A 27,853-nucleotide genomic window follows, 5' to 3' on the forward strand; every position below is an offset into this window, starting at 1 on the left:
GAAGGACCTTGCTGCCTCAGGACGCTGGCTGCAAGCATTTGAGCTCCTGGTGCAAAGACCAGTGCTATCCAGCCCACACTGGATGAGCTGGGTTTATGGCTGGGGACAGACACAGGAGCTGGAATGTAAAACAAACCAACCCTAAACACCTTGTGTGCTCTCTCTGACTGTGGAGCATACAGACACACACTTTCGCCTGATCCCCTGCTCCAGACCTGGCCTGGCCCCCTCCCAGAGGGTACCCCAAGGTTGGAGAAAGGGTCAGAGGACTCAGGGACGCTGGGAACACTCAGTTTACCATGGCAAGGAGTTGAACACACTGTGCTGCCTCTGAAAACAATAAAACAGCAGAGTCAACCTCGCCCCATTAGCCACCCACTTGGGAGACTTTACCTCATGAATCCCAAAGTGGGCGTAGGAGTCGAAGTAATAATCTCTGGAAGTCATCTCCTCTGGGTTCAGCAGCTTGGACATCTTGCCCCTTCCTGGGCAGCTGGGTTGAGTGGACACATGATGGACGCATTGCACGGGCTTAGCAGGGATGACGGGCTGAGGGGGCTGGGAGGGGGGACTGTTCACCTGAGGGGAAGAGAAGGGGGTCCGGTGTTAGGAGAGATAACAAGGTTCCGCCTGCGGGGGCTGGTGGTCCTCTTTCCTTCCCCCTTCCTGAGGCCAGCCTCGAGCAGCCCCAGCAGTCCTTCCTGAAAGGGAGGTAGGTGAGCCCTTCCAGCTCCCGGCAGCAGGGCTCTTGGCTATGATCTGCTGAATGGCAGGCCATGGAGGAGCCACATATACCCAGATCTCACCTACTTTCAGCTCTTATTAATTGGGTGACCTGAGCAAATGCAGGCCTCAATTTGTGTACTGTGAAATGGGGAAATAGCATCTTCCTTTGAAGGCAAACAGGAAGCATTCAGTAAAGGGAAAGACGCATAGCACAGCACGGTGGCCAAGAGCGTGGATTCCAGAGCTGAATCCCAGCTCTGCCATTTCCCAGCTATACGGGGCAAACTTCCGAACATCTCAATGCCTCATTTTCCTTGTCTCTAACGTGGGAATAAAATGGTCCCTGCCTCCTAGAGTTGTCCTGAGGATTACACAAGTTTGTATTTTGAAGTGCTTAGAAAAGCGCCAGGCACGTAGTAAGATCTGCTAGATGAAACGAAGTCCCACCTGCGTCCTCAGGAAGGTGAACCCATGGGCTTCTCTCCACTCAACAGGCAGCATCAAGCTCCAGGAGGATTTGATCCCCACAGTGCAGATGTCTTAGGTTCTGGTGTCTCCCATCTGCTGTCTTGCTCCTAGTTTCTGATTCACAGTTCTACCGTGGATTCAGCACTGTGGATACCCACACTGATGGTCTCCACACGACCAATTATTGCTATTCCTGGGTGCCCCAGTCCTGAGGCCCAGCCCAGCTATACCCCCACTGCTGCTGCCCATCGCCCTCTGCTCCCTGGTCCTCCACAGGCTAGGGGGAACAGGGAGAAGGAGATAGGGGTCCAGAGAGCTTCTGGTACCCAGGGACAGCAACTGGAGCCCAGAAACTCAAAGCTGCAACAGAAGCAGTTTTGCCAGGAGACCTCCTCTCCCTGGAGTGCAGGAGACCCAGATGTGCAAGGCATGGTAAAGGCCTCAAAGCAGAGCAGAATTTGAAAAATCAAAAAGGAGTATGATCTAGCAGTCAGTCCTCTGGGGCTGGGAATCCAGGCTCCTGGATCCTATCCTGGCTCTAGTGAAATTAAAAATAGATACTAGGAGGCAGATAGCAAAGTGGCTGAAAGTACGAACCCTGGAGCCACACTGCCTGACTCTGAAACCCAGCGTTTGTTGGCTGTGTGACCTTGGGAAATCATTTGTCATCACTGTGCCTCAGCTTTTCCTCCTCTATAGAACACAAATCATAATAAAACCTACCTGAAAAATTTGTCCAAAAGTTTGGAGGAGTTAGCATACGGAAAGGTGTTAGAACAGGTGGGCACACAGTAAGTGCTCATTATTACTGTTACATAAATCATGTCCTTATTCTATGTCTTGATTTTCTCGTCAGTGAGCTGGGTCAGCTCAGACTTACTGCCTTCTTTCTAGCAAGGGAAACAGGGGGATCCTAGGACATAGCAAGATCAAGAAAGCCAAGTGATTTCATCTGCTCCCCGGAATCATTGGGCACAGCCCCCACACTGTCCTGTGTCCAGGGCTGCAGCGGAGTGAGCTGGGGGGAGTGGGATGGTCCCATTTTCCCAGTGTATCTAGGCTACTGCACCTGGGAAATAAACACATTTCCCAGTTTAGCAACATCAGATTTCAGGTTGGTGAGATCCCGGACGGGCTGGCAGAGGCGAGTGGGGCTGCCTCATTAGAATTCAGTAGGTGTACCCACCCTCAGCTTGCGATGTTGGTCACGGTCTCTAGGAGGATAAAAATAGCCAGTGTCAATTGCACACTCCTGTGCAGCCTGCAGAATCACCTCTAAAGCCAGAGAAGTCTCTGTGCATGAAGCTGACCCCAATATTGACTCCATTTAAATATGTTAAGGAAGAGGAAGAAGTCCTAGCTGGTCTGGGCATTGTGCGTGGTCAAGGTCACAGGGGCCTCCAGCACCCTTAGCTGTCATTCCACTCTGATTCCAAGGCTCTGCCTTTCCCATGTGCTTCCTGAGACTCCACAGCCTAAGACTCCCAGGAGGCTGGGAGTGGGTGGGAAACAGCAGTGGCCTGTGATCACTGAACATTCAGTTACATGGGGTGTTCCTTTTAATTCCACAACTACCTACTGAACATCTACAACAGCCAGGCACCGCGCAGGTCCTGTGGAAGAAACAGACGTATGGGAACTGTGCCCTCCAAGGACCCTGTTTCCTAGATTCTAAGACCCTTAGTGTCTCTGATGGATGTTGGAATAAGATTTGTCCTACAAGAGAAGTTCAAGCAAATTGTTCTGGAGGTTCACAGGAAAAAGAATTCACTTTAATGCAAAGAGTCAGGAAGTCCTGGGATAGCAGGAGGTGGGGTGAGGTGGGAGCTTTTTCAATGGATTTTGGCAGGTGGAGGAAGGGATAGCTTGAGCAACAAAGAGGCAGGAGAGCAGTGAGTTTGTCTGGGAGCTGCTTGGCTGAGACGGTGAGAGATTCAGTTGAAAGGAAATTATGTCCAGGCTGAGAGGTTGTAATTAAACACAAAAGACAATGGGGAGCTATTGCTGGTTTGTAACCAGGGAACTGGCAACTTCCGTGTTTGGGCTCTGCTTTAGGAAGATAGATGTGGTAGCAGCGCACGGGAGGGGCCGAGGAGAAGAAGAAAATGGAGGAGAGGCAAAGTATGAACTTTGGGGGCTATTTTCAAAGTCCAGTCAAGAAATAATGAGATCCTGAACTACTGGAATGTCCAAGGGGCTGCCTGCCAGAGAAAGTGCAGAAATAGACTCCACAGGCTTTGGCAACTGACGACACACAGGGGAAGAGAGAGGAGATGGAATCAAAGATGACTTGAACATTTCAAGCCTGGGTGACTAGGGAAACGGTGGTGACATTAACAAAAATAAGCCAGTCAGCAGGCAGAGCAGGTTGGGGTGGGGGGAAATAATGAATTTCAGTTTGGATATGCAGAGTTGGAAATGTCGTTATGTCATATAAGAAAAGATGCCTAGCAAGGCATTAACACAGTTCCAGGCAATAAATACTATAAACAAAGTTAAAAGGCAAATGATAGACCGAGAAGCACATTTTAGCATATATGGCAGACAAAGGTTAACACCCTTAATACGTAGAGAGCTTTTATAAGCCAATACAAAAATAGATGAACACCCACAATGTAACGTTGGGGAAAGGCTTTGATAGTCTATTCACATGAGGCAAGTACGTGTGAAATATAAATGGCAAGTTAATGTGCAGCAAAAGCGTTAAACCTCACTAGAAATCAGGTAAATTCAAATTAAAAACTTATGGTTCTTAAATACCAGGTAAGCTCTTCTCCCACCAAAACTACCAAAGCGCTGCATATGTAAGAGCTGCAGAGAGACAGGTACTTTCACACATTTCTAGTGGGAATGAAAATACGTCAAGACTTTTAGTTAGCAGTTTGTTAAATGGATTTAAAGCGCTAAAGAGCACAAATCCGTTAGCCCCGCAATTAAAGTTTTGTGGACTTCATATTAAGGAGAGAATCACGGATAATCATAACGATGTAGCTGTTAAGAATTTCATGACAACGCTGTCCTTAGTGACAAAAGATAGGAGTCAACTTAAATGTTCCACAAAGCAAAACATTAAACTGTGGTGTAGCCACACAATAGAATACTATGCAGCCATTAGAAGTATTGGGAAGAGTGTCTGATGACACGAAAATAGGATCATGATAAAGTGTTGGTTGAGGAGAACAAGTGGGAGAAGAATACACAGCGGGGTACCATTTAAAAAATGTAAGCCTGTTCATGCCTGTGTGTGAAGAGAGGGGACTCAGAAGGTGCCAGGAGTGTTGGTGATTGCTCTAGGGGTTTGGGTTGTGAAGAGTTCATTCTTTTCTTTCTTGTGCGTGTTTGCATTTTCTAAAATGTATGCCATTGACATGTACTGCTTTGTCAATAGCAAAAAGTAACAATATTGAGAAACACAAAGAAGTATAATCCCAGACTTCTGGAGAGAAGCTGAGGCTGGTACTTGGATTGGAAAGCCACCTGTGACTGCTGAAAGGGTGCAGGTAGACAGACTCCAAGGGGAGGAAGGTAGAGGGGAGAGAGGACGGGCCTGAGAGAGAAGCTAGGACAGGACCTCCTACCAGGACCTTGGAGGCACCAGGGGACCAGGCAGAGAGGCTTGGGGACACAGAGACAAACAGTGAAGCTGGGAGGATGTGTCCTCACTCCTGCCACTTCCAGGCTGCCCTTTCTCCGAGGATATGTAGCCTGAGCATTGCACTCCAGTGTCCAATCAAGGGCTCCGAAACAAAGTCAACCTCCATCCAGCCTGGCTGGGGCCCTCCCAACCTCAGCCGCCCAGGAGGACACTGCGCTCAGGAAGCTGTGCAGATCACTTCACCTCTAGGGATGAAGAAGGCTCTGTGTGTGTCAATACTCTGTGACCCCAGTATTGACTCCATTTAAATATATTAAAGAAAAGAAAAAGGCCTAACTGGTCTGGGCATTATGCAGGGTCAAGGTCACAGGGGCCTCTAGCACCTGTGAGCTGTCATTCAACTCTGATTCCAAGGCTTCCTTTTCCATGGGGCTCCCTGAGACTTTCCCCAACAGCCAGCTTATGAAGTGTCTGCCACGTGCCATGCAGAAGGCAGAGGGATGCGTGGATTTGGAGGCATTCAGTTCAATAGCCACAGGTCATGGGGACAAAGAAAAGACTGGCCCAGACCCTGGTCCACAGCCTGGCACTCTGCCCATTGGCTGATAGGCTTGCCCTCTCTCTGGAGGTTGGGAGTGGGTGGGAAGCAGCGCGGCCTGTGATCCCTGAACATTCAGCTACATGGGGTGATGCTTTTAATTCTACAACTACCTATTGAACTTCTACGAGAGCAAGGCACCATGCCAGCCCTGTGGAAGAAACAAGAGACATATGGGCATTCTATGGATCCCATACAGGCAAATTGGAACCCTTATTGGAATCCAGAAGCATCTCAGATGAGCTACAGATTGTTCTGCCACAACTGAAGGCTCTTGAGACTTGAGGAGCATAGCGGATGGTCTTGGGGGATGAGAGTGGTCTCCTCTGTAAAGTCAGAAGGCTCAACTCCTCCTTGAGCCACACCGGGCAAGCAGAGTCTCTGAGTGAAGGTGACTTGCAAACTCCAATCTTGTATACATAGGCTGAGAGATCAGCAAAAGGATTTGGAATCACACTCGGATGGGCAGCTGGACGCTCAACGTCAGCACCTTGGTCTGCCCACAGCTGCGGTTATCTCAGCTCCAATTTGCTCTCTGTGCCCAATTCCCTCCCCGCTGGACATTCCAGTGCCCCCAGTCACCTCCAGGGTGACTGTGCCCACATCACCCTGGAGGTCTGGCCCTGCCTGCTCCGCCCTGGAGTTGGTTGTGGTACTTGTTTCTGCACTGTTGTCTGTGGCCTTGTCTCGCCAGATTCTTGGGCCCCAGTGCAGAGAAAGTGCCCTGCCTTACTCTTTCTGCACCTCCACCCAAGGGCCCAGGCCTAGGGCATTGCTAATTGCTGGAGGTCTCCCGATGTTGTCTGCCTCCCTGATCTGCTGAGAATCACCCTCCACTGTCAATATTTGTGATTTGCCTTCCACCCGCCATGCCAGCAGCTGATCAGGACTCCCCCAACTCGGTGTTCTGCCTCCATACTGGCCTTACCCAGGGCAGCTTCAGCGCAGTTTTTCTCCCTGACAAATAAAGCTCAGTCGTCTTAGTCTACCCACTCTACTAGGGTGAACAAGCCCCAGCCCCACTAAATGCAGAGATGGAGGGTTGTGGAAGCAGCAGAGCTATAGACAGGAGGAAGATGGCTTCCTGAAGAAGGGGCATGTGAGCTTGTGAGCTGGTCCTTGAAAGGTGGGTCGGATTTCCGCAAGCAGGGGTAGGGATTCGGGGGAGCATGTTTGACCTAACCCACATCCCTTGTAAATGAGGATAGATGCAGATGATGATGATGGTGATGAGACCTAACATGGACTGAGAAACCACTATTCCCCAGACACTGCGCCAAGCGCTTTACAGATAGACACCATCTCATGAAATCCTCGTAGTAACTGACATTTACAAATGAGGAAACTAAAGCTTACAAAGTGCAGGCATTTGCCAGTGCCCAGAGATAGCAAGCAGCATAGCCAATATGTCAGCCAGTATCTGTTTTATGCCAAAGCCTGTGCTCTTGAAATTGATGCCATGGTTAGCTCAGTTCGACCCAACCAAGCTTAACTGAGCTACTGCCAGGAGCCAGAAGCCAGGCCTGTGCTCAGAAATGGGTAACACAGCTGGCCCAGGCAGGAAGCCCAGTCTTGAGGGCAGAGAGTTAATAGGCAATGACTAGACAAAGGACAGCGCTTTGGTGGAGGTAGGCACAGACAGGCACCTCCCCGAGGTGACAGAGTTTAAAGAGGGCAGACAATAGGTGTGAGGGTGCAGGGTGCAGATGTCAGGGTGCTGAGGCCCACAGAAGGTGAGGAATTTGTTCAGGCTCACCTAGGGGAATCTAGATCCAGAGGTGGATCTGGAACTAGAACCTCCAAGAAAATAGGAAAGAGGTGATGGAGGAAAGGAAGAAGCAGCTTCAAGGAAGGAGAGTGAAGGTGCTGGACATCTAAAGGGGGAAGGCAGGCTGCAGAGGGCAGAGAGAAGCCAGCGTTCTCTGCACCAGGCAGCCAAAGCTAACCCAAGCCCTTTGGGCTATAAATGGCTCCTGCTGGCACCAGCCCAAGCTTTAAAATGATTTTCCTGAGAACAAGAGGCTCCACTAGAGGAGCCAAATCCTGCTCTGTTCTCCAAATGTCAAGAGAGCTTTTTCTAACCTGAGTCGTCTGTCCTCAGCAGCCACCTGCCTGGCCTAAAGGGCCATGGAGGGAAGAAAGAGGATCGCAGCCGGAGGGGACACCGCAGGGGTGGCAGAAGGTTTCCAGCATGGGCCTCACCCTTCTTTTGCCCACCGCCTTCACCTTCTTCCCTCCTTGCCCATCTTCATGCTAGCCCCTCTGCCCAGTGTCACCCTCAGATACGCAACACACCTCTCTTCACCCCGTGTTTACTCACCAGGCTGTGATCTAAGCTGTGGCTCCTGTTGTGGATAATCACACAAAGTGTTAGCTCTTCTAGCACCATCTGCCTGCCTTTAGATAGGGACCAGAGGTTTGCATAAAAAAAAATTCTTGCGTGAAATGTCAGGCAGCAGAAAGAGAAGCCAGGGCTCTGCTGGGCATTGGGACCTCTCCTATCACCTAAGAAAGCAAATGTACGGCTTTATTGCCTGCCTTTGGCCAAGATGGCCCTATGTCCACCTTCTCTCTACTCTCCTGCACCCCTATGTCTTATCATTGGGGCTGGAAGATGAAGTCAGCACGCCCAGAGGGATGTACTGTGCTAGGGTAGGTAGCTCTAGCTTGCTGCTTCTTCCCCTAGGGGCTGGCAGCCCAGAGTCTCGGGGTAAAGGGGAGGAGGGTCAAAATATTTTGGCTTCCCTGGGCCACATTGGAAGAATTGTCTTGGGCCACCCATAAAATACACTAACGATTGCTGATGAGCTAAAAAAACAAAACAAAACAAAATCTCATAGTATTTTAAGAAAGTTTGTGGATTTGTGTTGGGCCATGTTCAAAGCCACCCTGGGCCGTGGGCAGGCTGCAGGTTGGAAAAGCTTGGTCTAGGTGTTGCCCGTCCTGCGAGATGGTGTTGCCTTCTGCGCATGGCCTCCCAGACTCCCTGGCTTGCTCTGGTTCATTCTTCAGTAGTCAGCCTCATGCCCTTCACAGGACTTGGCTTCTTAGGCACAGACGCTCTCCAGATCCGCCTTTTCCAGGCCTGGATGCTGGGGCAAGGCCAGCCACTGATGCCTGTCACAGAGGGCCGGCTGTCCCCTGTTCGGAACGCCCTGTTTTATAGTATATCTGACTCTAGCTCTGGGATCTTGGCAGAGCCCATCCTCACACAGGGTTTTCTTACCTTACAGTCAAGCCCCTTCAAGGCTGTGTTTCCTGGAAGCCCCTTCTCTTAGGTCCTGCTGTCAACTGCTCTCAGTCTCCACCCTCCCGCTCTGGGAGGCCTCTCAGGACCCTCAGCTGAGCCAAGGCTTACAGAGGGCAGTGTCTCTCGAAGTGTGGTCTCCAGACCACCAGCATCACCTGGGGGCTTGTCAGAAATGCAAATTCCCAGGCCTTGCAGGATGGAAACCAATGAATCAGAAACTTTGGGATGGGACTCAGAAGGTGATTCTGATATACAATAAAGTTTGAAAACCACTGGTCTAGATTAGCACTTTCCCATATAGTATTCCACGGAATCATTTTTTTTTTTTTTTTGAGATGGAGTCTCACTCTGTCGCTCAGGCTGGAGTGCAGTGGTGTGACACTGGCTCATGGCAACCTCCACCTCCTGGGTTCAAGGGATTCTCCTGTCTCAGCCTCCTGAGTAGTTGGGATTGCAGGTGCATGCCACCATGCTCAGCTAATTTTTGTATTTTTAATACAGACAGGGTTTCACCACGTTCCAACATGGTGGTCTCTAACTCCTGACCTCAGGTGATCTGCCTGCCTCGGCCTCCCAAAGTGCCAGGATTACATAAAGAGAGTTCTTAATTGCAATACTTTTAAATCTTTAAAATGCTAAAATAAATGATTTTATCAGAGTGTATATATATTATATAAAATGAATCTTCCTTTTTTTTTTTTTTGTTTTGAGACAGAGTCTCGCTTTGTCGCCAGGCACCAGGCTGCAGTGCAGTGGCATGATCTGGGCTCACTGCAACCTCTGCCTCCTGGGTTCAAGCAATTCTGCCTCAGCCTCCCGAGTAGCTGGGACTACAGGCACGTGCCACCATGCCCAGCTAATTTTTGTATTTTTAGTAGAGATGGGGTTTCACCATGTTGGCCAGGATGGTCTCAATCTCTTGACCTCGTGATCCACCTGCCTCAGCCTCCCAAAGTGCTGGGATTACAGGCATGGGCCACCAGGCATGGGCCACCAGGCCTGGCCAAAATGAATCTTCTAAAGGAAATCAGGGCATCTACTACTACCACATTTATGGCTGTGGCACACTTTTTCCTGAGATCTATAAACATCTCTAGAAATTAGAAAAAATCTAGGCTCTGATTTTGAACAGTGTTTCTGTTTTATAATCCATGTGGGCTATCGCTGGTGGATCTCCAGCCCACCGTAGACCAATGAAATCAGGGTGGGGATCAGACCCAACCCTGCCCATGTTACCAGGCTCCCCAGCTGGTGCCTAGGATCCTGACAGTGCTGAGGACAGCTTCAAGCCTTCCCTCTTCCTCTCTGAAGCCCTGAGCTCTGTCATAGCCCTTAGATGGCAGCCTGGTGCTGCTTCACAGCCACGGAGATTCCCAGGGCTGGGCCAAGGACACCTGGAAGAGAGGCACCCAAGGCCACGAAGAGCACTTCAGCTCTAACAGCGGAGGGGCTGGGATTGGGTGTGGGTGCTGCCACCTTCAGGCTTTGTGACCTTGGGCGGGTCACTGGTAGGGACTCGCTGCCCTGACCAGGGTCACTGAGAGGCTCGACGTGAAGGCTGCCCTCTGCAGCTGCGCACTGTGCATGGTCGCCTCCCTCCAGCCCTGGCTGTCTGTGGTACAAAAGCAATGTCTGCCTCAGATCAAAATGGCATTGCACCCACACAGCACTCCCTCTGTCTCCTGGATCGTAAGTGCTTGAGAGGGAATCTATCGGATTTGTTGGGCCTGACCTATTTTTTAAATAAACTGGGGCTGTTTTCCACTATTAGTCACTTGTCTCCCAAGCCTCCACATATTAAATTCGCTTCTTATATCCTCAGATATTTTGGCTGCAAGAGATGTCAGGTTAATTGGATGCTTGGCTCTTGGTTCTTCCTCTTTAATGGGCTTAAAAGCAGACTTCCCTGTGCATTTCCCTCCCTTTCCTCCTTCTTCCCTCCCCAAGGCAAGGGAGCCTCCTCCCCTCCTTCAACTTGAAGGGGGTTACGGAGCCTCGGCTTCTCCACTCTCCTTTCTAGGTAGATGTGCAGAAAGACACAGCCAGTGTCCTCTCTTACCCTTGCCTTGCCTGGAGTTAGACTACACTTTTAGTCCCAGATTTGGGTCAGATCATCCCTGTGGGACCTATGCTACGCTCATGAGTCTCAGAGGAGTTTTTCCTGTACATGCTCCACAGGCACACAGCCAGAGAGAGCGCCAGTGTGTCCTGGAGTTGCTTCTCTCCTTCCCTGTTCATGCCCCTATGCAAAGGCCATTGAGCCTTCCCTAGCCTTAGTTTCCTCTTCTTCAAATGGCAATGATTTTCTGTCCCACCTCTTCCGTGCAGCTCTGGCGATGACTGGAAGACACTGAGTGTGTAAATATTCAGAGGAAATTCTAGCGTGTGTTACAGGAGTACCAGGCTGCCCGTTCTCGCCACCTGACTCTGTGCCAGGGTGCTATCTTTAGATGCTCTCTGGGCCCTTTCCTGGCACAGGACACAGTGGCTTTGGCTGCCTGTAGGGCCCTATTCTGCCTACTGCTTGGCCCTGGCTCCTCCCCTTACACATTGTCCACTCTCAAGCCTTTGGTCCTGCTCCTCTTCCTCTGAGCTTTCTGGGCATTACGGGATTGATATCTTTAGAAAGGCAGCCATGATTGAAAATCAGTCATTTTCTCCAGCCCCTGGTGCCTGGGTCTCTCTTGCTCCTATTCTGACCGCCTATGGCATCTTGTTATCTGAAACTATTGGCTATGTTCCCATTTATTTTGTTGGCAAATTGTCTCCTGAAGATTGTCTCACAATTGCAGGTGTTATTTCTACAACAAGAAGTAAATTCCTTCAGACTAGTAACCAGATTTTATTTGTCTGTGTTTCTCTCTTAATACTTAGTATAAAGCTAATCGTAAAGATTATTATAATGGTACCCTTACTCTTCAACTGGGTCAATGTTGCCCTTCATAAATGTATTACAAAAGTCGAGTGAAGGAGGTCCTTTCCCACCATACGATCAGAGAGCATTCACTTCCCTTGAGAGGGTAGAAAGGTGACAGGAAGAAAGACAAAATTGGGAAGAATAATAATCAGAATCCCAATAATACTCAATACTCTTTGGAGGGTTCAATGGTACTCGAAATGTCTTTACCAAGAAGTTTCTTATCTCCTGGGAGACATAACGATATTTCTAGGAGAAGAAAATATCTTGCAAACATATAATGCATTTACTAAGCATCCACAATTCCACACACTATGAGTGGCTTCAAGTACAGATCCAAGTGTATTTGTTAGACATTTTCCAACCGTCTCTTTGCACCTATGTAGTACAAGTCCTCCCTGCAGGTAATGATGCCATGGTTCAGAGAAGCTGACTGACTGATTCAGCTCATATAGCATAACTAGTGAGGAGCCAGGAGCTAACTCCTCATAGAGTCTCAGGGCCCATCATCCGGCCATTGAGCTGATGGCTGGAGAAAAGTGAACTACAAAATCATGTTATAAGACAGAAAGAAAACCACAAGTTGCTGGCCAACATGATAGCCATGCCAACTTAATCTAGATTCTCACCTGGTTTCCATACTCTTTCTAGACATCTTCCACCTAATTCTAGCAAACCCATCTACTCCAAATAAATATATTTCCACTCTGATTTTCAGCAGAAGTGACTGACTACTTTAACCAGAAATTCCAATGTACATACTCACTGAAAATACTGGCATTGCAAGGAGAGGGAATAACATTAGCCACTGGGTAATATGCAGGTCTGCTCCAAAGGTGGCTTCATATTAGCCAATACAGATTCCAAGAAACTGGATTTTTTAAAGCACTCCCAAGTAATCCAATGAGTTAAAAAGCCAGAAAAAAATTAAGAAATAGGTTTTGAGATAATATCAGACAATAGAAAACCATAGTCCCCTAGAGATGGCAAATAAACAAGGCAAACACTGAGATTACCCCAGCTTATTGCCTAGAAGGATTATCCAGGATGCCATACAGAGAGTAGGAACCCAGGTAGACCCGGTAATCTCTCTCAGTAGAACAGTTGGAGGTGGGAATTTGGGGACAGTGAGGCAGATAAAGTTTGCAATGCAGAGTCTTGGAGATTAAAATACTATACAGAGAAGAGCCGTCAGAGATCTGTAGCGAATTCCCTGCAAGTCTTCAGCTGAGACTGATCAAACCACAGATGTGAAAAAACTACCAAAGCCTGGGTAAAGAACTACTGAAATGACAGAGGGACTTCTCTGTGGGCCTCACAGAGCCAGAAATAGTTCTTGTCCTCCCCAGCCAGAGTAAAAACTTCATAATTCATGAATACTCAGAAGAGGTGTTTTGTTGTTATTCTCCTCAATAGTGGAAAATCAGTCCCAAAGATAGCTCTAATCCCACCAAAGCTTAAAAGCAAGACCTAAAAGGATTAAACTGTCTAAATTAACTGTGCCTCAAAACAAAGCTTAGAAATACAAAATATCTAAAAATATCCATCACCCAATGAGGTAAAATTTACAACGTCTGGCATCCAGTCAAAAATTACTAGGCTTGCAAAGAAGCAAGAAAATACACCTGTAAAGAAGAAAAAAAATCAATCACACAAAACAGAACCCAGAAATGACACAAATGATGAAATTAGTACATAAGGACATTAAAGTACTTATTATAACTGTATTTTATGTGTCCAGGAAGCTGGAGGAAAGATTGAGAATGTTAAGTAGAGATACAGGAGATTTATATATGACACAAATAGAATTTCTAGAGATAAAAACTATATGAAATTAAAGAAAGAAATACACGGAATGAGGTTAATAGCAGATTAGACATTACAGAAGAAAATATTAGCAAACTTAACACAAGGCAATAAAGATCATCCAAAACAACCCACAGAGAAAAAATAATGAACAAAAGTTAAACAGAACATCATCGAGCTGTGGGACAACTTCAAATAGCCTAATATGCATGTAACTGTAGTACCTGAAGGAAGAGGAGATACAAAAATATTTAAATATGGCTTTAAAATTTCATCTTCCAAATCAATGAAAATCATAAACCCACAGATCTAAAAATCCCAACAAACCCTGAACACAAGAAGAAAGAAGAATTTAAAACTCTACACCAAGTACACAATCAAACTGCTTTAAACCACTAAAACATAGGAAATCTTAAAAGTGGCAGGGGTAGAAGGGAGTGGGGACATTTTACAAAAGAACTAAGACAAGAATGACAGCTTCCCATAAGAAGCAACACAAGCTAGAGGACAAGATAGCAACATCTTCAGAGGACCAAAAAAATAAAAGAAAAAACTGTCAACTTAGAATTCTAAACACAGTGAAAACATCTTTCAAAAATGAAGGCGAGTAACGGATCCAAGATGGCTGATCACTAGCAGCTAGGGCACGTACTCCCAGTGAAAGCGCAGAGAACGAGAGGATGCCACACTTTCAGACGAATATTTGTTGCTCACGGACCAGGAGATTCCCAGTGGAGGAGCCCCACGGGTCGCCAGAGCGACTCTTGTGGCCGGTGCGGCAGTTTTGCTGGCACCTTAGCACGGCAGTTCTAGGTGCAGAGTCCGGAGATCCCCGGGCAGAAAAGCACCATCAATCTTAACACCACTGTTTTGGCCGGCGAAGTGGATTGCTCAGATTTCGGTGCTGGGAATCAAAAGTTGGACGTCCGCTCAGAGACCTAGTTGGAAAGTCGGTAATTACAAAGACAACAGAGGGATAAATATATAATGAAGAGAAGAAACCAGCCTAAAAAGGCAGAGAATACTCAAAATCAGAATGCCTCTCCCTCTACAGGGGATTGCAATTCCTCATCAGTAACGGAACAAGGCTTAATGGAGAACGAGTGTGTTCCAATAACAGAAGCAGGTTTCAAAATGTGGGTGATAAGAAACTTCTGTGAATTAAAAGAACTTATTCTAACCCAATGCAAAGAAACTAAGAACCTTGAGAAAAGGTTTGACAAAATGCTAACGAGAATGGACAATTTAGAGGGGAATATAAGTGAATTTGATGGAGCTGAAAAACACAACACGAGAACTTCGCAAAGTATGCACAAGTTTAAACAGTCGAATTGATCAAGCAGAAGAAAGGATATCAGAAGTCGAGGACCAGCTCAGTGAAATGAAATGAGAAGACAAGATTGGAGAAAAAAGGATAAAAAGGAATGAGCAAAGTCTCCAGGAAATATGGGACTATGTGAAAAGAGCTAATTTACGTTTGATAGGTGTACCTGAATGTGACGAAGAGAATGAATCCAAGCTGGAAAATACTCTTCAGGATATCATTCAGGAAAACTTTCCCAACCTAGCAAGGCAGGGTAATATTCAACTCCAGGTAATACAGAGAACACCACAAAGATATTCTTCAAGAAGACCAACCCCAAGGCACATAATTGCCAGATTTATTAGGGTTGAAATGGAGGAGAAAATACTAAGGGCAGCCAGAGAGAAAGATCAGGTTACCCATAAAGGGAAACCTATCAGACTTACAGCAGATCTCTCAGCAGAAACCCTGCAAGCCAGAAAAGAGTGAGGACCAATATTTAATATCCTTAAAGAAAAGAACTTTCAACTCAGAATTTCATATCCAGCCAAACTAAGCTTTATGAGTGAAGGAAAAATTAAATCTTTTGCGAACAAACAAGTACTTAGAGACTTCACCACCACCAGACCTGCTTTACAAGAGCTTCTGAAAGAAGCACTATACATATAAAGGAACAACCAATATCAGCCTTTCCAAAAATATATCAAAAAGCAAAGAGCATTAACACAATGAAAAATGTACACTAACTAATGGGCAAAACAGCCAGCTAGCATCAAATGGCAGTATTAAACTTATATATATATTCTAATTGGATAAAAAGCCAAAACCCATCAGGGTATGCTGCATCAAGACCCATCTCACATGCAACAATACACAAAGACTCAAAACAAAGAGAAGGAGGAAGATTTACCAACCAAACACAGAGTAAAAATAAACAAATAAACAAAAAGCAGGAGATGCAATTCTTGCCTCTGATAAAGTAGACTTTAAAGCAACAAAGATCAAAAGAGGCAAAGAAGGACATTACATAATGGCAAAAGGATCAATGTAACAAGAAGAGCTAACGATTCTATAGATCAACCAGACAGAAGATTAACAAGGACATCCAGGATTTGAACTCAGACCCGGAACAAGTAAACTTAATAAACATTTATAGAACTCTCCACTTCAAATACACAAAACATACATTACCACCTCACACCTATTCCAAAAGTGACTACATAATTGGAAGTAAATCACTCCTCAGTAATCGCATAGCATTTCATAGGTTTAAATGAAATATTGGTTGGCTGCTTATTTTCTTCCCTTATTCCTTCCTGTCTACGTCATTAAGTATAATTATTGGAATAAAAGAGGTTTTCAATACCCACTACTAAACTGCATTCTAGCCTGGGCAAGAAAGCAATACTCCCATTCTCTCTCTCTCTTTCTCTTCCTTTTTCTTCCTCTTCTTCATTCTTTTTTTCTTTCTAAAAACAAAAAAAGAGAAAACAAATACCATGGTAACATCAGGAAGTTACCCTATATGGTCTAAAAAGGGGAGGCATGAATAATCTACCCCTTATTTAGCATATCATCAAGAAATAACCACAAAAATGGGCAACCAGCAGCCCTCGAGGCTGTTCTGTCTATGGAGCAGCCATTCTTTTATTCCTTTACTTTCTTAATAAACTTACTTTCAGTTTACTCTATGGACTCACCCAAAAAAAAAAAAAAAAAAAAAAAAATGAAGGCAAAGTAGGTTGGGCACGGTGGCTCATGCCTATAATCCCAGCACTTTGGGAGGCTGAGGTGGGCAGATCACAAGCTCAGAAGTTTGATACCAGTCTGCCTAACATAGTGAAACCCTGTCTCTATTAAAAATACAAAGAATTAGCAAGGTGTGGTGGTGTGCACCTGTAATCCCAGCTACTCAGGAAGCTGAGGCAGGAGAATCGTGTGAACCTGGGAAACAGAGGTTGCAGTGACCTGAGACTGCACCACTGCACTCCAGCCCGGGCAAGAGCATGAGATTCCATCTCAACAACAACAACAACAACAACAACAACAACAAAAAGAGGCAAACTAAAGACTTCTTGAAACATACAAAAGCTGACAGATTTTTATCATTCACAGGCACATCCTACAGAAGGGAAAAAACGCCACTTGGAAATCTAGGTCTGCACCAAGAATGAAGTGCTCTGGAAATGGTAACTATATGCGTAAATATAAAAAGCTTTTGTTGTTATTATTTGAATCCCTTTAGAAGATCATTAACTATTTAAATTTTTTAAAACTCTTGTAAGAATTATAACATATGTAGGAATAAAATCAGTGACAGGAATAGCACAAGGGCCAAAAGGGATATATTGTTGAAGGTTTTTATACAGTAGTCTCCCTTCATCTACGGCTTTGCATTCCATGGTTTCAGTTACCAGATGTCAACCATGATCTGAAAATATTAAATGGAAAATTCCAGAAATAAACAATTCATAAGTTTTAAATTACACACTATTCTGAGTAGTAAGATAAAATCTTGCATCATCTCACTTTCCACTTACCGAGGAAGTGAATCATCCCTTTGTCCAGCACATTCACGTTGTATATGCTACCCGCCCATTAGTCACTTAGTGGCTTAGCTGTCTTGGTTATCAGATTAAAAAAAAAAATAGTACATATATGGTTCAGTGCAATCTTTGATTACAGGCATCCACTAGAGGTTTTGGATTGTATCCCCTGCAACTAAGAGGGATTCCTATATATAAGGTGCTGTAATATTACTTGAAGGTAGATGATGATGAAAATTCAATACACATACCATAAACCCTAACGTAGCCACTTTGTAAAAGCATAAAAGGTTATAGATTGTCCCCAAAATGCAGAAAAAGAAGATAAGCATACAAAAAACAGATAATGGAGAAACAAATAGCAAGATGGTAGGTTTGAACCCAACTGCATCAATAATTACATTAAATGTAAATGGTCTATACACTTCAATTAAAAAGGTAGAGGTTAGAGGTTATCATTTTAGATTTTACAAATAGCCACATGCCATTCTATTTAAAACTTACTTTTAACATAATAAAAGCTTGAAAGTAAAAAGATCATGAAAGATACATATCAGGTTAATTCTGAAGAAAGAAAAGCTGGAATAGCTATATTAATATCAAACAATGTATATTTCAGAACAATAATATTAACAGGAAAAAGATCATTTTATAATGATAAAGGAGTCAATCAAGAGGACATAAAAATTCCAAATGTTATGTTTGGAATGTTTATTCACCTAATAAAAGAGCTGCAAAACATTTGTAACAAAAACTGATAGAACCAGTAATTAGGGAAATGCAAATCCAAACTTGAATGAGATACCACCTCCTACCCAGAAGGTGGCTAATATATATATATTTTTTAAAGAAAGAAAGACAATAAGAAAGTGAAGAAATCGGAACTCTTGTGCACTGTTGATGATGCTGTGGAAAACAGTATAATCGTTCCTCAAAAAATTAAGAATGATATTACCATGTGATCCCATAATTCCATTTCTAGATAAATACTCAAAGTAATTGAAAGCATGTTCTTCAAGAGATATTTGTATACCCTCGTTCACAGTAGCATTTTTCACAATAGCTAAAACATTAAAGCAAACCAAGTGTCCATTAATAGGTGAATGGATAAACAAAATATGGTATATACACATAATTTAATATTATTCTGCTTTAAAAGGAAGAAAAACCTGACGTATGCTACAAATGAATAAGCTTGAGGATATGTGCTAAGTGAAATAAGCCAGACACGAAAAGACCAAGACTGTAAGAATACCTGTAAAAGTAGCACAGTCAGAATCATACAGACAGAAAGAACAGTTGTTGCCAGGGGCTGGGAGGAGGAGGGAGTGGGGAGTTGGTGTCTAATGTGGGTAGTTCAGTTTGCAAGACAAAAAGAGTTCTGGAGATGGTGGTGATGAGGGTCGCACTGTGAGGTGAATGTACTTAACACCACTGAGTTGTGCATCTAAACATGGTTAAGATGGTGAATTCTATGTTATGTGTATTTTATCAAAATAAAACAATTGGAGAAAAAATCTGATAGAATCACAAGGAGAAATAGACAAATTCATTTATATTGGTGGTTTTAAGCCGCTGAAATCAGCAATCCCTGTAGTTAAGGCCTATGAAATCTAGACACAGCCTTTCTCTTTCTATCCTTTTTGTCATTTCCCAAACTCTCAAATCAAAGACTTTTAAGCATCTACTTGTCATATAAACACTTAAGTGTGAACTCACTCATGAGGTTTCTTCACTCCTACAAGGAGGGGAAGAGCACATTCCAATAATGATGGAAAAGAGAGAAGGACAAGTCTGAAAGACATTTTCCCAAGGAATATCTGTGGGTCCTGAAACCTGGAAAAGGCAATCTCTAGGAGCAAAGGAAGGCCATGTGCTAAAAAGAGAAGTGGGAAGACCAGAATGCAACTGCAGTCCCTCGGTGCTCCAGAGTTCTAAACCTTGATCCTCAAACTCCTGCGTCCTCTGCATACCCACAAGGCTCTGCAACTTTCCCAGACCCCTTCTGCTATTCAGCCTCTGTCACCCTGATCTTTATTCTGTTACTTGACACCCACAAACTAAGGGTTTCCATCTAGAGACTATGCGCCAGCTGTTTCCCTTATATTTGAATAGTTCTTTTTTTGTTTTTTTTTTAAGACAGAGTCTCATTCTACCACCCAGACTGGAGTGCAGGGGCATGTTCTTGGCTCAATGCAATCTCTGCCTCTGGCGTTCAAGCCATTCTCATGCCTCAGTCTCCCAAATGGCTGGGATTACAGGCATGCACTGCCACACCCAGCTAATTTTTATATTTTTAGTAGAGATGGGGTTTCTCCATGTTGGCCAGGCTAGTGTTGAATTCCTACCTCAGGTGATCCTCCTGCCTCGGCCTCCCAAAGTGCTGGGATTACAGGCATGAGACACTGAACCTGGCCATATTTGAATAGTTCACTCTTTCACTTTCTGAGAAACAAACTCACCCATTTAAAAACAAAGAATGGACTCAGAGACTTGGAGAACGGTGAAAGGGAAAGTTTTAATGTCAGTTTTGCAAGATTGGGTGTTTGATAGGCAGGCACGCCCAGCACAGTTTTAACAAGCAATTTATCCTCTAGTTTGCAGGTCCCTCCCCTGGTTCTTTATAGACTGAATACATGGGGTTACAATTTTCCTGGATGTCACCTATTGATTGTTGGGTAGGGGCTGTAGGTGGTGGTGGTGTTTTTTAGTTTGTCTTGCTGCATTTTGTTGCAGCCCACAATGCATTGCAATCCTAGTTAGCTCAGGGGCTCTTCAAGTATTTGATTTGTGACCCAAATAGCTGGGCAGGCTGATAAGAACAGACAAAAGTGAGCTCTTTTGCAGACTAGTAAACTTTTATTTTAGATGAAACTTTTTTGGTTCTGGTGAGGGCAACTCAAGGTAGGGAAAGAGCAGGGAAGGTGGGGAGGCTGACAAACAGGCATCGGCTATCCAAGCAGGGGCCTAGTATATCCTGTTTCTTCTGTAGTTTGCTGATCTATGCCAATTTCAGGCAATTTGTCTTGGAAACGGACCGCTGTATACATTATTTCCTTCTCTTTTTCTTTTTACTCCTGTTGTTCCCATTTCTACATTTATTTTTGTATTCTTTGGTTTTTAAATGTATTAGGTGCCCCTTTCAGGACTCCTATTGAGTTAATATAAATGTCGAGATTAAAAGAACTTGTTAGATTTTTCCAACTTTGGTGGCCATGTGGATTCTTGGGGATTTTATGGAATGCCAAGGTGAATGGAATGGCCAATGAATCTAAGGCACAAGCTCTGGTCCAATTGGACGGTAACAGGTTACAGAGGTTTCTCTTCTCACAATACCACCAGACATTCACCCTGGGTATATGAAGAGCTGAGTGGTTGCCTTTGTTTGACTCATTAGTAATGTTTAGGATGTGTGTACAAGTTGAGAGTTTCCCCACGGGCTTCTTGAACTTTGCCCCTTCCTGGAGAGGCAAGGGAAGTAGTTTATATTCCCGTAAGGCGGGAAAGAGCAGTGATAGACTTTTCTAAGTCTTACTTCCCCATGCATTTCTGTTTGGGTATAGAGCCAACATGTAAGGCATTCCTCTGGGATTGCTATTCCATCTTAGAGGAAATAGAACTACCCGTGCCTAAGGCTGCCCAGTAGAGCATGCGTAACGGTTGCTCTTATTAAGAGCTAGTACTGAAAATTTGACCCATTTAACCCAGGTATTTAAACTCCCATATTCAGTCTTAATTTTTTAAGTTTGCCTTAAGTTAGCTGTTTTAATTATTTTACTCTCTTGGGGTTATTGTCTGGTGGGTTAAAGGAAGTAGAGGGACGGGGAGCTATAGTAATCCTGGGTGGGCTTGGGATGGAGTTGGTGACTAGCCTAAAAGCTAACCATCCCACAGGGTCCCTTCCTGAGATACTTATTCCTAATCCATACCTCCAAGGTTCCTGGTTTAGAGTAGCTGGGTTGTTTATGGTGATTAATCTAGGATTGCATTCTAAATTTTTACAGTTTTAGGTGGTGTAGGGCCCTTATACAAATGTATTTTATTTTTTAAGGGTTTGTTTTTGGAATGACTCACCTAGCCTGGAAATTGGGTGGTTTACCAGATCTCATTTCAGTTAGCACACGGCTTTTCCCAATAGCGACCTGTTTCAGGACATAGGTATTTGCTCGTGACAGCTGCCTTGGGTTTTCTAAGTTTTCATAATGTAAGACTTGGCAGGCATTGAACTTTATGGTTTTAGTTATCCTGACTATTAGTTTATTGGGTATTTTTTTTTTCTTTCGGGCTCCATTTAGTAATTGTGAACCCTCTTACCCCTGGTACAGGATTGATTGTAACCACATCTACCCCCAGTGATGGAGCCTGCATATAGCTTTCTTTTAGCTTTTCCTTAGAGTTAGCTTTAAGGCTGGGTTTCTTAGGTGATTTATACACTTCCCAATTACCCTTTTCCCTTTCTTTGGGTTTTTTTTTTAAATCGGTTTTTTGACCGTTGTTCAGTTGTTTGCATGGTGTTTTGGTGGTTAGGAGCACTTGATAGGGACCTTCCCCGCTTGGGTGAACCTTGTTTTGCTTTGGTTTTCAGTCTTAATTAGCACCGAACTGCCAGGCCGGAAGTGGTGAACTGTGAATTTAAGAGGCGGTGTTTGGGTTAGAATTCTTTTTAACCTAAGGGATGACAGGGTGGAGGATATGGCCAGTATGTAATTTTTTTAAAATTGGCTTTTGAATTTTATAGTAGGAAGGTTAGTAATCCTACCTAAATACAGGAGCCAATACAACAACTTGTAAGGGGGCAATTTCAGGTTTTTTGCGGGGACTGCCTTAATCCTAAGAAGTACTATTGGGAGACATTTGGCCTAACACATTTTAGTTTCTAAGATTAGTAATATGCTTTTTGAGAGTTTGATTTATTCTTTTCACCTTTTCAGAGGAAGGGGAATGCCAAGGGATGTGGCAATCCCATTTAATGTGTAAATGTTCCATAATTCCCCTTAGTACCCTTGAGGTAAAGTGGCTCCCATTATTTGAATTAATATTTTCTACCAGGCCAAATTTAGGTATAATTTGTTTTAAGATTATTTTGACCACATTCTGGGTGGTGGCAGTTGGGAGACGGAAAGCCTCTACCCAGCTGGAGAGGTGGCCTACCGTTACCAGCAGATACTTTAGTTTCCCGATTATGGGCTTTTTTATAAAATTTACTTGAATCATTTGAAATGGTCTTAACTCAGGAGGTCTTTCTTTGATAGTTTATTTTCTAACTATCTTTTGTTTGTTTTCTGGCAGGTTACACCATTTTCATACACTTGTGTAGCAAGGTTATAAATCCCTGTACACCCATAATTCTTGTTTTTGTTTCTGAAACGGAGTTTCGCTCTCGTTGCCCAGGCTGGAGTGCAATGGCGTGATCTTGGCTGACTGCAACCTCCACCTCCTGGGTTCAAGTGATTCTCCTGCCTCAGCCTTCCAAGTTGCTGGGATTACAGGTGCCCAACACCAAGCACTGGCTAATTTTTTGTATTTTTAGTAGAGACAGGGTTTCACCATGTTGGCCAGGTTGGTTTCAAACTCCTGACCTCAAGTGATCCTCCCACCTTGGCCTGCCAAAGTGCTGGGATTACAGGCGTGAGCCGCTGTGCCTGGGCCCACCCTTAATTCTTTATTGCATCACACGTGGCCTGGAGACCCCAGTGGCTCCCCTTATGCAGTATGGACATTAGTTTCTCTTATTTATGGGTTTGCTTATCAGTTCTCTCCATCAGGGAGCACCCGTGTCCCATCCTCGGTTTGAGTGGCCCCTATTTTGCCCAGCTTTTCCTTTTTCTCTTTAGAAAATTGGGGTTTTACTGTCACCTTAGGGGTATCTGGGATTAGGCTAAACAGTTTGACTTCCTCCTCCAGGGAGGCTTGCTTAGCAGCTCTGTCCACAAGCCCGTTCCCTTCAGCTTCTGTAGTGTTTCCTTTCCCATGGCCATTTACATGAACTATGACTGTCTCTGCCAGAACAAGAGGCTTTCTAGAACTTGTCTGACCAGTTTTCCATGTACCAATTCTTTCCCCCTGCTATTTATTAGGCCTGGCTTTGTCCAGATTTTTCCAAAGATGTGTACTAGTCCATAGGCATATTTGGAATTAGTACCTACAGTGCCTTTTTGGCCTTTTAGGAGCTTTGGGACCTGGCTAAGACCATATAATTTACAGATTTGGGCTGACCAGTTATTGAGCAATTTACTTTTTTTACATCAGGATTGTTTGTTTTCATTAATGACAGCTTAGCTAGTGTGTGTGTGTGTGTGTGTGTGTGTGTGTGTGTTTTACCATCTATTACTTGGGATGATGCATTTACAAACAGCCTTATTCCATTATGTAGTGGGTTTTTTCAAGGTTTGGTTTAACTTTAGTTTGATATTTTATGATATTTAAACAGTTGCAGTTTGATGCGTTTTTATTCTCTTCTCCTCTTTATAAGAAAGTGGCTAGAGTTAGGTTAGGTGCCTTCCTAGGGCCTACTGGGGAATGTGGGGAGGCAAGGGACTGACCAGCTGGGCTCCCAGGGTGCCTCTGGCCGGGCCCTGCTAGGTCTGGCTTTGGGCCAAGAGCTGCTGGTTTGAAGAGCTCTCAGTCTGTGGCACCTTCCCTGATGGGCACTTTTGAGCTTCCCTTAGCAATTTTTTAATTGTTGTTTTATTTTATCCATTAAGTTTTTGCAGTTTCTTAGTAATATCAGGCCAGCTTTTGATCACAAAATTAACCTTTAAAAGGCCTTGCCCTACTGGGTTTTCTGGATTTAATCCTGAATATTTTCCTCCTTGATCCCTGAGCCTTTGCAGAAACACAGAGCTAGCCTTCTTTTTTTATTGTTGGATTTTGAATGCTTTTGAGACATTCTGTGTTTTAGGAGTGTACTCTTTCATCCTTTAATTATCAGTTTTCTAGGGTCTTGCATTTGGGCCCGATTTCTGGGGTGATTTTTATCCCATCTGGGATTTGCATTTGGGAGTTTCTGCTCAGCTGGCAGGACTCCTTGCCTGGGAGGATGCTGCTTTTCCCAAATGGTTATGGCTGCCCTCTTAATTATTTCCTTCTCTTCCCAGTAAACAGAATATTCATGCTTGACATTATCTTACCACAGGTATAAAAATTGGGCTCTAAAAATTGATTTAGCTGCTTTGCTAAACTGAGGGGATTTTCCAAGAGTGGCCTTATTTTTTTAAAAATTCCTAACCATAGTATTCGTTAGAGGCACACTCACAAATTTAACTTTTCCCTGTCCCATAGGGACTTCTCTAAGAGAGTACATGTTAGATGCCTGCTGTTTAGAAGGAATAGGGAAATTCTCAATGTCCTTCTTACATTGTTCTAATTCCTTCCTCAAGCTTGGATGAGGATTTAAGGGAGCATTGGGTTCAGCTCCTTCATGACTCCCAGATTTCTCTTCCTCCGACTTTCCTATTGTCCCTGATATCCCTATCCTCTACTTTGTGAGATGTGTGACGGGGGTGGGCAAGTGTATTAGGGGATCCCAGGGCTTTTCAGTTGGTAAAGGCTTTTTGCTGTGCTTTTTTTCCCTCTCTTTAAGGGGGAGCATGAGAGTTAATTCACTAATCCAACAAAGTGCATAACCTGTCTCCTCTTGTGAGGATGGGGTTTTATTATTAACATACAATACTAAAGCTTGGCACACTCAATCCTTATCTGAGCCAAACTTAGGCCAAAAGACTAAAGGCTGACATATAGGCTCTTTGGGCCAGATAAAACAGCAATACTTTATTATTTTTTGCTTTTCATTGTCCCTGGTTTGAGGATTATCCCTTCAAACCTGCAACATTCTCCCCAACAGACTATCTGGGAGACTGTTAGAGGGAGTTTTTTAGTTTCCTCTTTGCTTTGTTCCCTAGGCCAAGAATTTCTGTTTCTCATTTTCAGTTAGTCTCTGTGTCTGAGCTTTTCCCTGTGTACTCAGCCCCCGTTATGGAGGTTTCTTGCACACCCCAAGACCTCCAAAGATGCCCAACCACCAAGCAGTACTTACAGTTTAATTTTCCGACCTTGGCTCATACACGAGGTTGCCTGGTTGCCGCGGTGTCTGCTTCTCTCCCTGTGTCACTTTCACTGTCTCCTGAATAAACAGTTTCGGGTTTGTCTATGACTTCTGTGGGGGGCCAGGACACCCCGACAGAGCGGATCACTTAAATCAAGTGGGATGCATCTCTCCTCTCGGCTGGAGTCTCACTCCACGCAGGTACAGAGATCCCCGTATGGGCCACCAGGTTGTGAGAAACAAACTCACCCGTCCAAACCCAAAGAATGGACTCAGAGACCCGGAGAACAGCAAAAGTGAGACTTTTAATGACAGTCTTGCAACATTGGGTATCTGATGAACAGGCACACCCAGCAGTTTCAACAAGCAATTTATCCCCCAGTGCGCAGGATCCTCTCCCTGATTCTTCAGAGGCTGAGTACTATGGGGGCACAGTCTTCCCAGACGTTGCCTATTGATTGCTGGGTAGGGGATTTAGGTGTTTTTTGTTGTTGTTGTTGCTTTGCTCAAGATTGTCTTGCTGCGTTTTGTTGCAGCTCACAATGCATTGCAATCCTAGTTAGCTTCGGGGCTCTTCAAGTGTTTGACTTCTGACTTAAGTAGCTGGGCAGGCTGATAAGAACAGACAAAAGTGAGGTATTTTGCAGACTAGCAAACTTTTATTTTAGATGATACTTTTTTGGTTCGGGTGAGGGCAACTAAGGAGCCAGGGAGGTGGGGGTAAGGTGGGGAGGGGAGGCTGACAACAGGCATCAGCTGTTCAAGCAGGGGCCTAGTATATCCTGTTTATTCTGTAGTTTGCTGACCTAAGCCAATTCAAGGCATTTTGTCTTAGAAATGGACCACTGTATACACTATTTCCTTTAACCTCACTTTCTTTATTCAAATGTCACCTTTTCAGAATGCCCTCTCCGGACTACCCTCTCTGCAGACACCGCCGCCTCCATCACACCCTATTTTCTTACTTGCTTTAGTTTTCTTCAGAACTCTCTTCAGCACCTGACACTATTTCATATACTTGCTTATTGTCTGTTTCCCCCATAAAATGAAAGCTCTGTAAATGCTGGCAGCATCAGGCTCCTCGGTGCTATAATCCCAGTTTATAGAACTGTCTCTTGCACGGAGTGAACATCCAATAAATATTTGTTGAATGCATGAGCGAATGAGCAAGTGAATGAATGGATGAATGAAGTCCTTAACAAATCACCAGGAAGGGACAAGGCAAAGAAAACAGCAAAGAAGCACAGTGACAGAGCAGCTGAAGTCAATCCTGGAGACCCCATCTGCCACATGCCAGGCAGCTCCATACCAGAGAGCCCCAGGGCCAATGGTGAAGAAAGGTGTTTCCTCCACTGCCCAAGCACGGCCCTGACCCCACTCAGTGCTGCTCCGAGATGCTCCTCCATGTGAATGGCACACCCTGCCTTGCTTTATCTCAGAAGGAGGTTGGGCACTCCAGAGTCCAATAAAGCTGGGTCATCTATTGGTGGATACTTTATGCATGAGGCCAAAATATAAGCTGGAGCTACCAGAAACCTTACAGATAAAGTTCAATTCATCAAGGAGAAGACCAGCCAAAGACAGAGCCAGGACAAACAGGTACACAGACCTAAGAAGCCAACCACCAGGACAGCCCGGACTTCTTGCTGGCCACAGTCACCAGAAGACAGGAAATAGGAACTGCCAAGGCCAAGGGCGATGCATGGGTGCCGAGGCAGCCTGTTTCCCAGAGCAAACTAGAGAATGGGGCCTGGCCTGCTAGTTCAACCACACCAGGCTCAGAGTGCAGAGACTGAATTCCCCTGCAGGAAAGCGATGTGGGTGGGTTCTGTGCAGTATGGTGGCTGTCAAGACAGTATGTCTACAATCACCTGGACAACAGATTGTTGGCCCCACCCACAGAGGTTCTGGTTCAGCAGGTCTGGGATAGGGAGACAATTTGCATTTCTAACAAGTTCCCAGGTGACACTGATGCTGTTGGCCCAGGGACCACACCAGTGAGCAGGCGGAGGGTGGACCTAACTTTGCAAACCAGGTCTGCTTTTCTGAACTCATCCAAAACATGTGAGGAGTTAGAAATCCTAATAAGCAGTCACCACCACAATCAAAAACAACAGCCACCATGCGTTGACCAGACACTCTGGAATAGGACTGCTTATGGTTGAAACCTTGTTATCCCGGGAAATTTACCGAACCCATCTGTATCTTAGTTTCCCAATTGTAAATGGGAGATATCAGTATCTCCTTAGAGGATTTTTAAAAGGATTTAGATGAGAGAATTCGTGGAGAAAGCTTTGAAATGTGCTGGGTACATAGCAAGTGCTTGATGAATGGCATCCATAATTTCTGTTTGTCAACACATCTTAGAGAAAGCAAAGTGGCAGTCGCCCGGGATTGGTAAGAGAGGAGCTCCAGGATGACCCCTAGGTGTAGGAGGTGAGAGGAGAGAAGTTACTGGAACCCAGAGGCCAGGAGGGAGTATGGGGGCAGCTACATGAAAGCTTCAGGTCAGGGAAAGAGCAGGCCAACAGTGACCCCCCCCATAGGGAGGGGCTGAGAGAATCAATGCTCCTCCCTTCTCCCCTTTCCATGGGTGCTCC

The 27,853-nt window shown here is 44.8% G+C and overlaps 1 protein-coding gene across 1 annotated transcript in view; it reads right to left on the reverse strand.

Annotated features, from left to right (window-relative positions):
• The window catches only part of PRMT8 (protein arginine methyltransferase 8), a 95,967-nt gene that overhangs the window by 51,905 nt on the left and 16,209 nt on the right, over positions 1-27,853 (reverse strand). Inside the window, exon 2 of the mRNA XM_012455896.2 lies at positions 394-579. Coding sequence (XP_012311319.2) covers positions 394-579 — 186 coding nt within the window. The remainder of the gene's footprint in view (positions 1-393; positions 580-27,853) is intronic.

This window comes from Aotus nancymaae, unplaced genomic scaffold (genome assembly GCF_030222135.1).
Source record: "Aotus nancymaae isolate 86718 unplaced genomic scaffold, 86718_ANA_hifiasm-v0.15.2.pri h1tg000016l, whole genome shotgun sequence".
NCBI lineage: Eukaryota > Metazoa > Chordata > Mammalia > Primates > Aotidae > Aotus > Aotus nancymaae.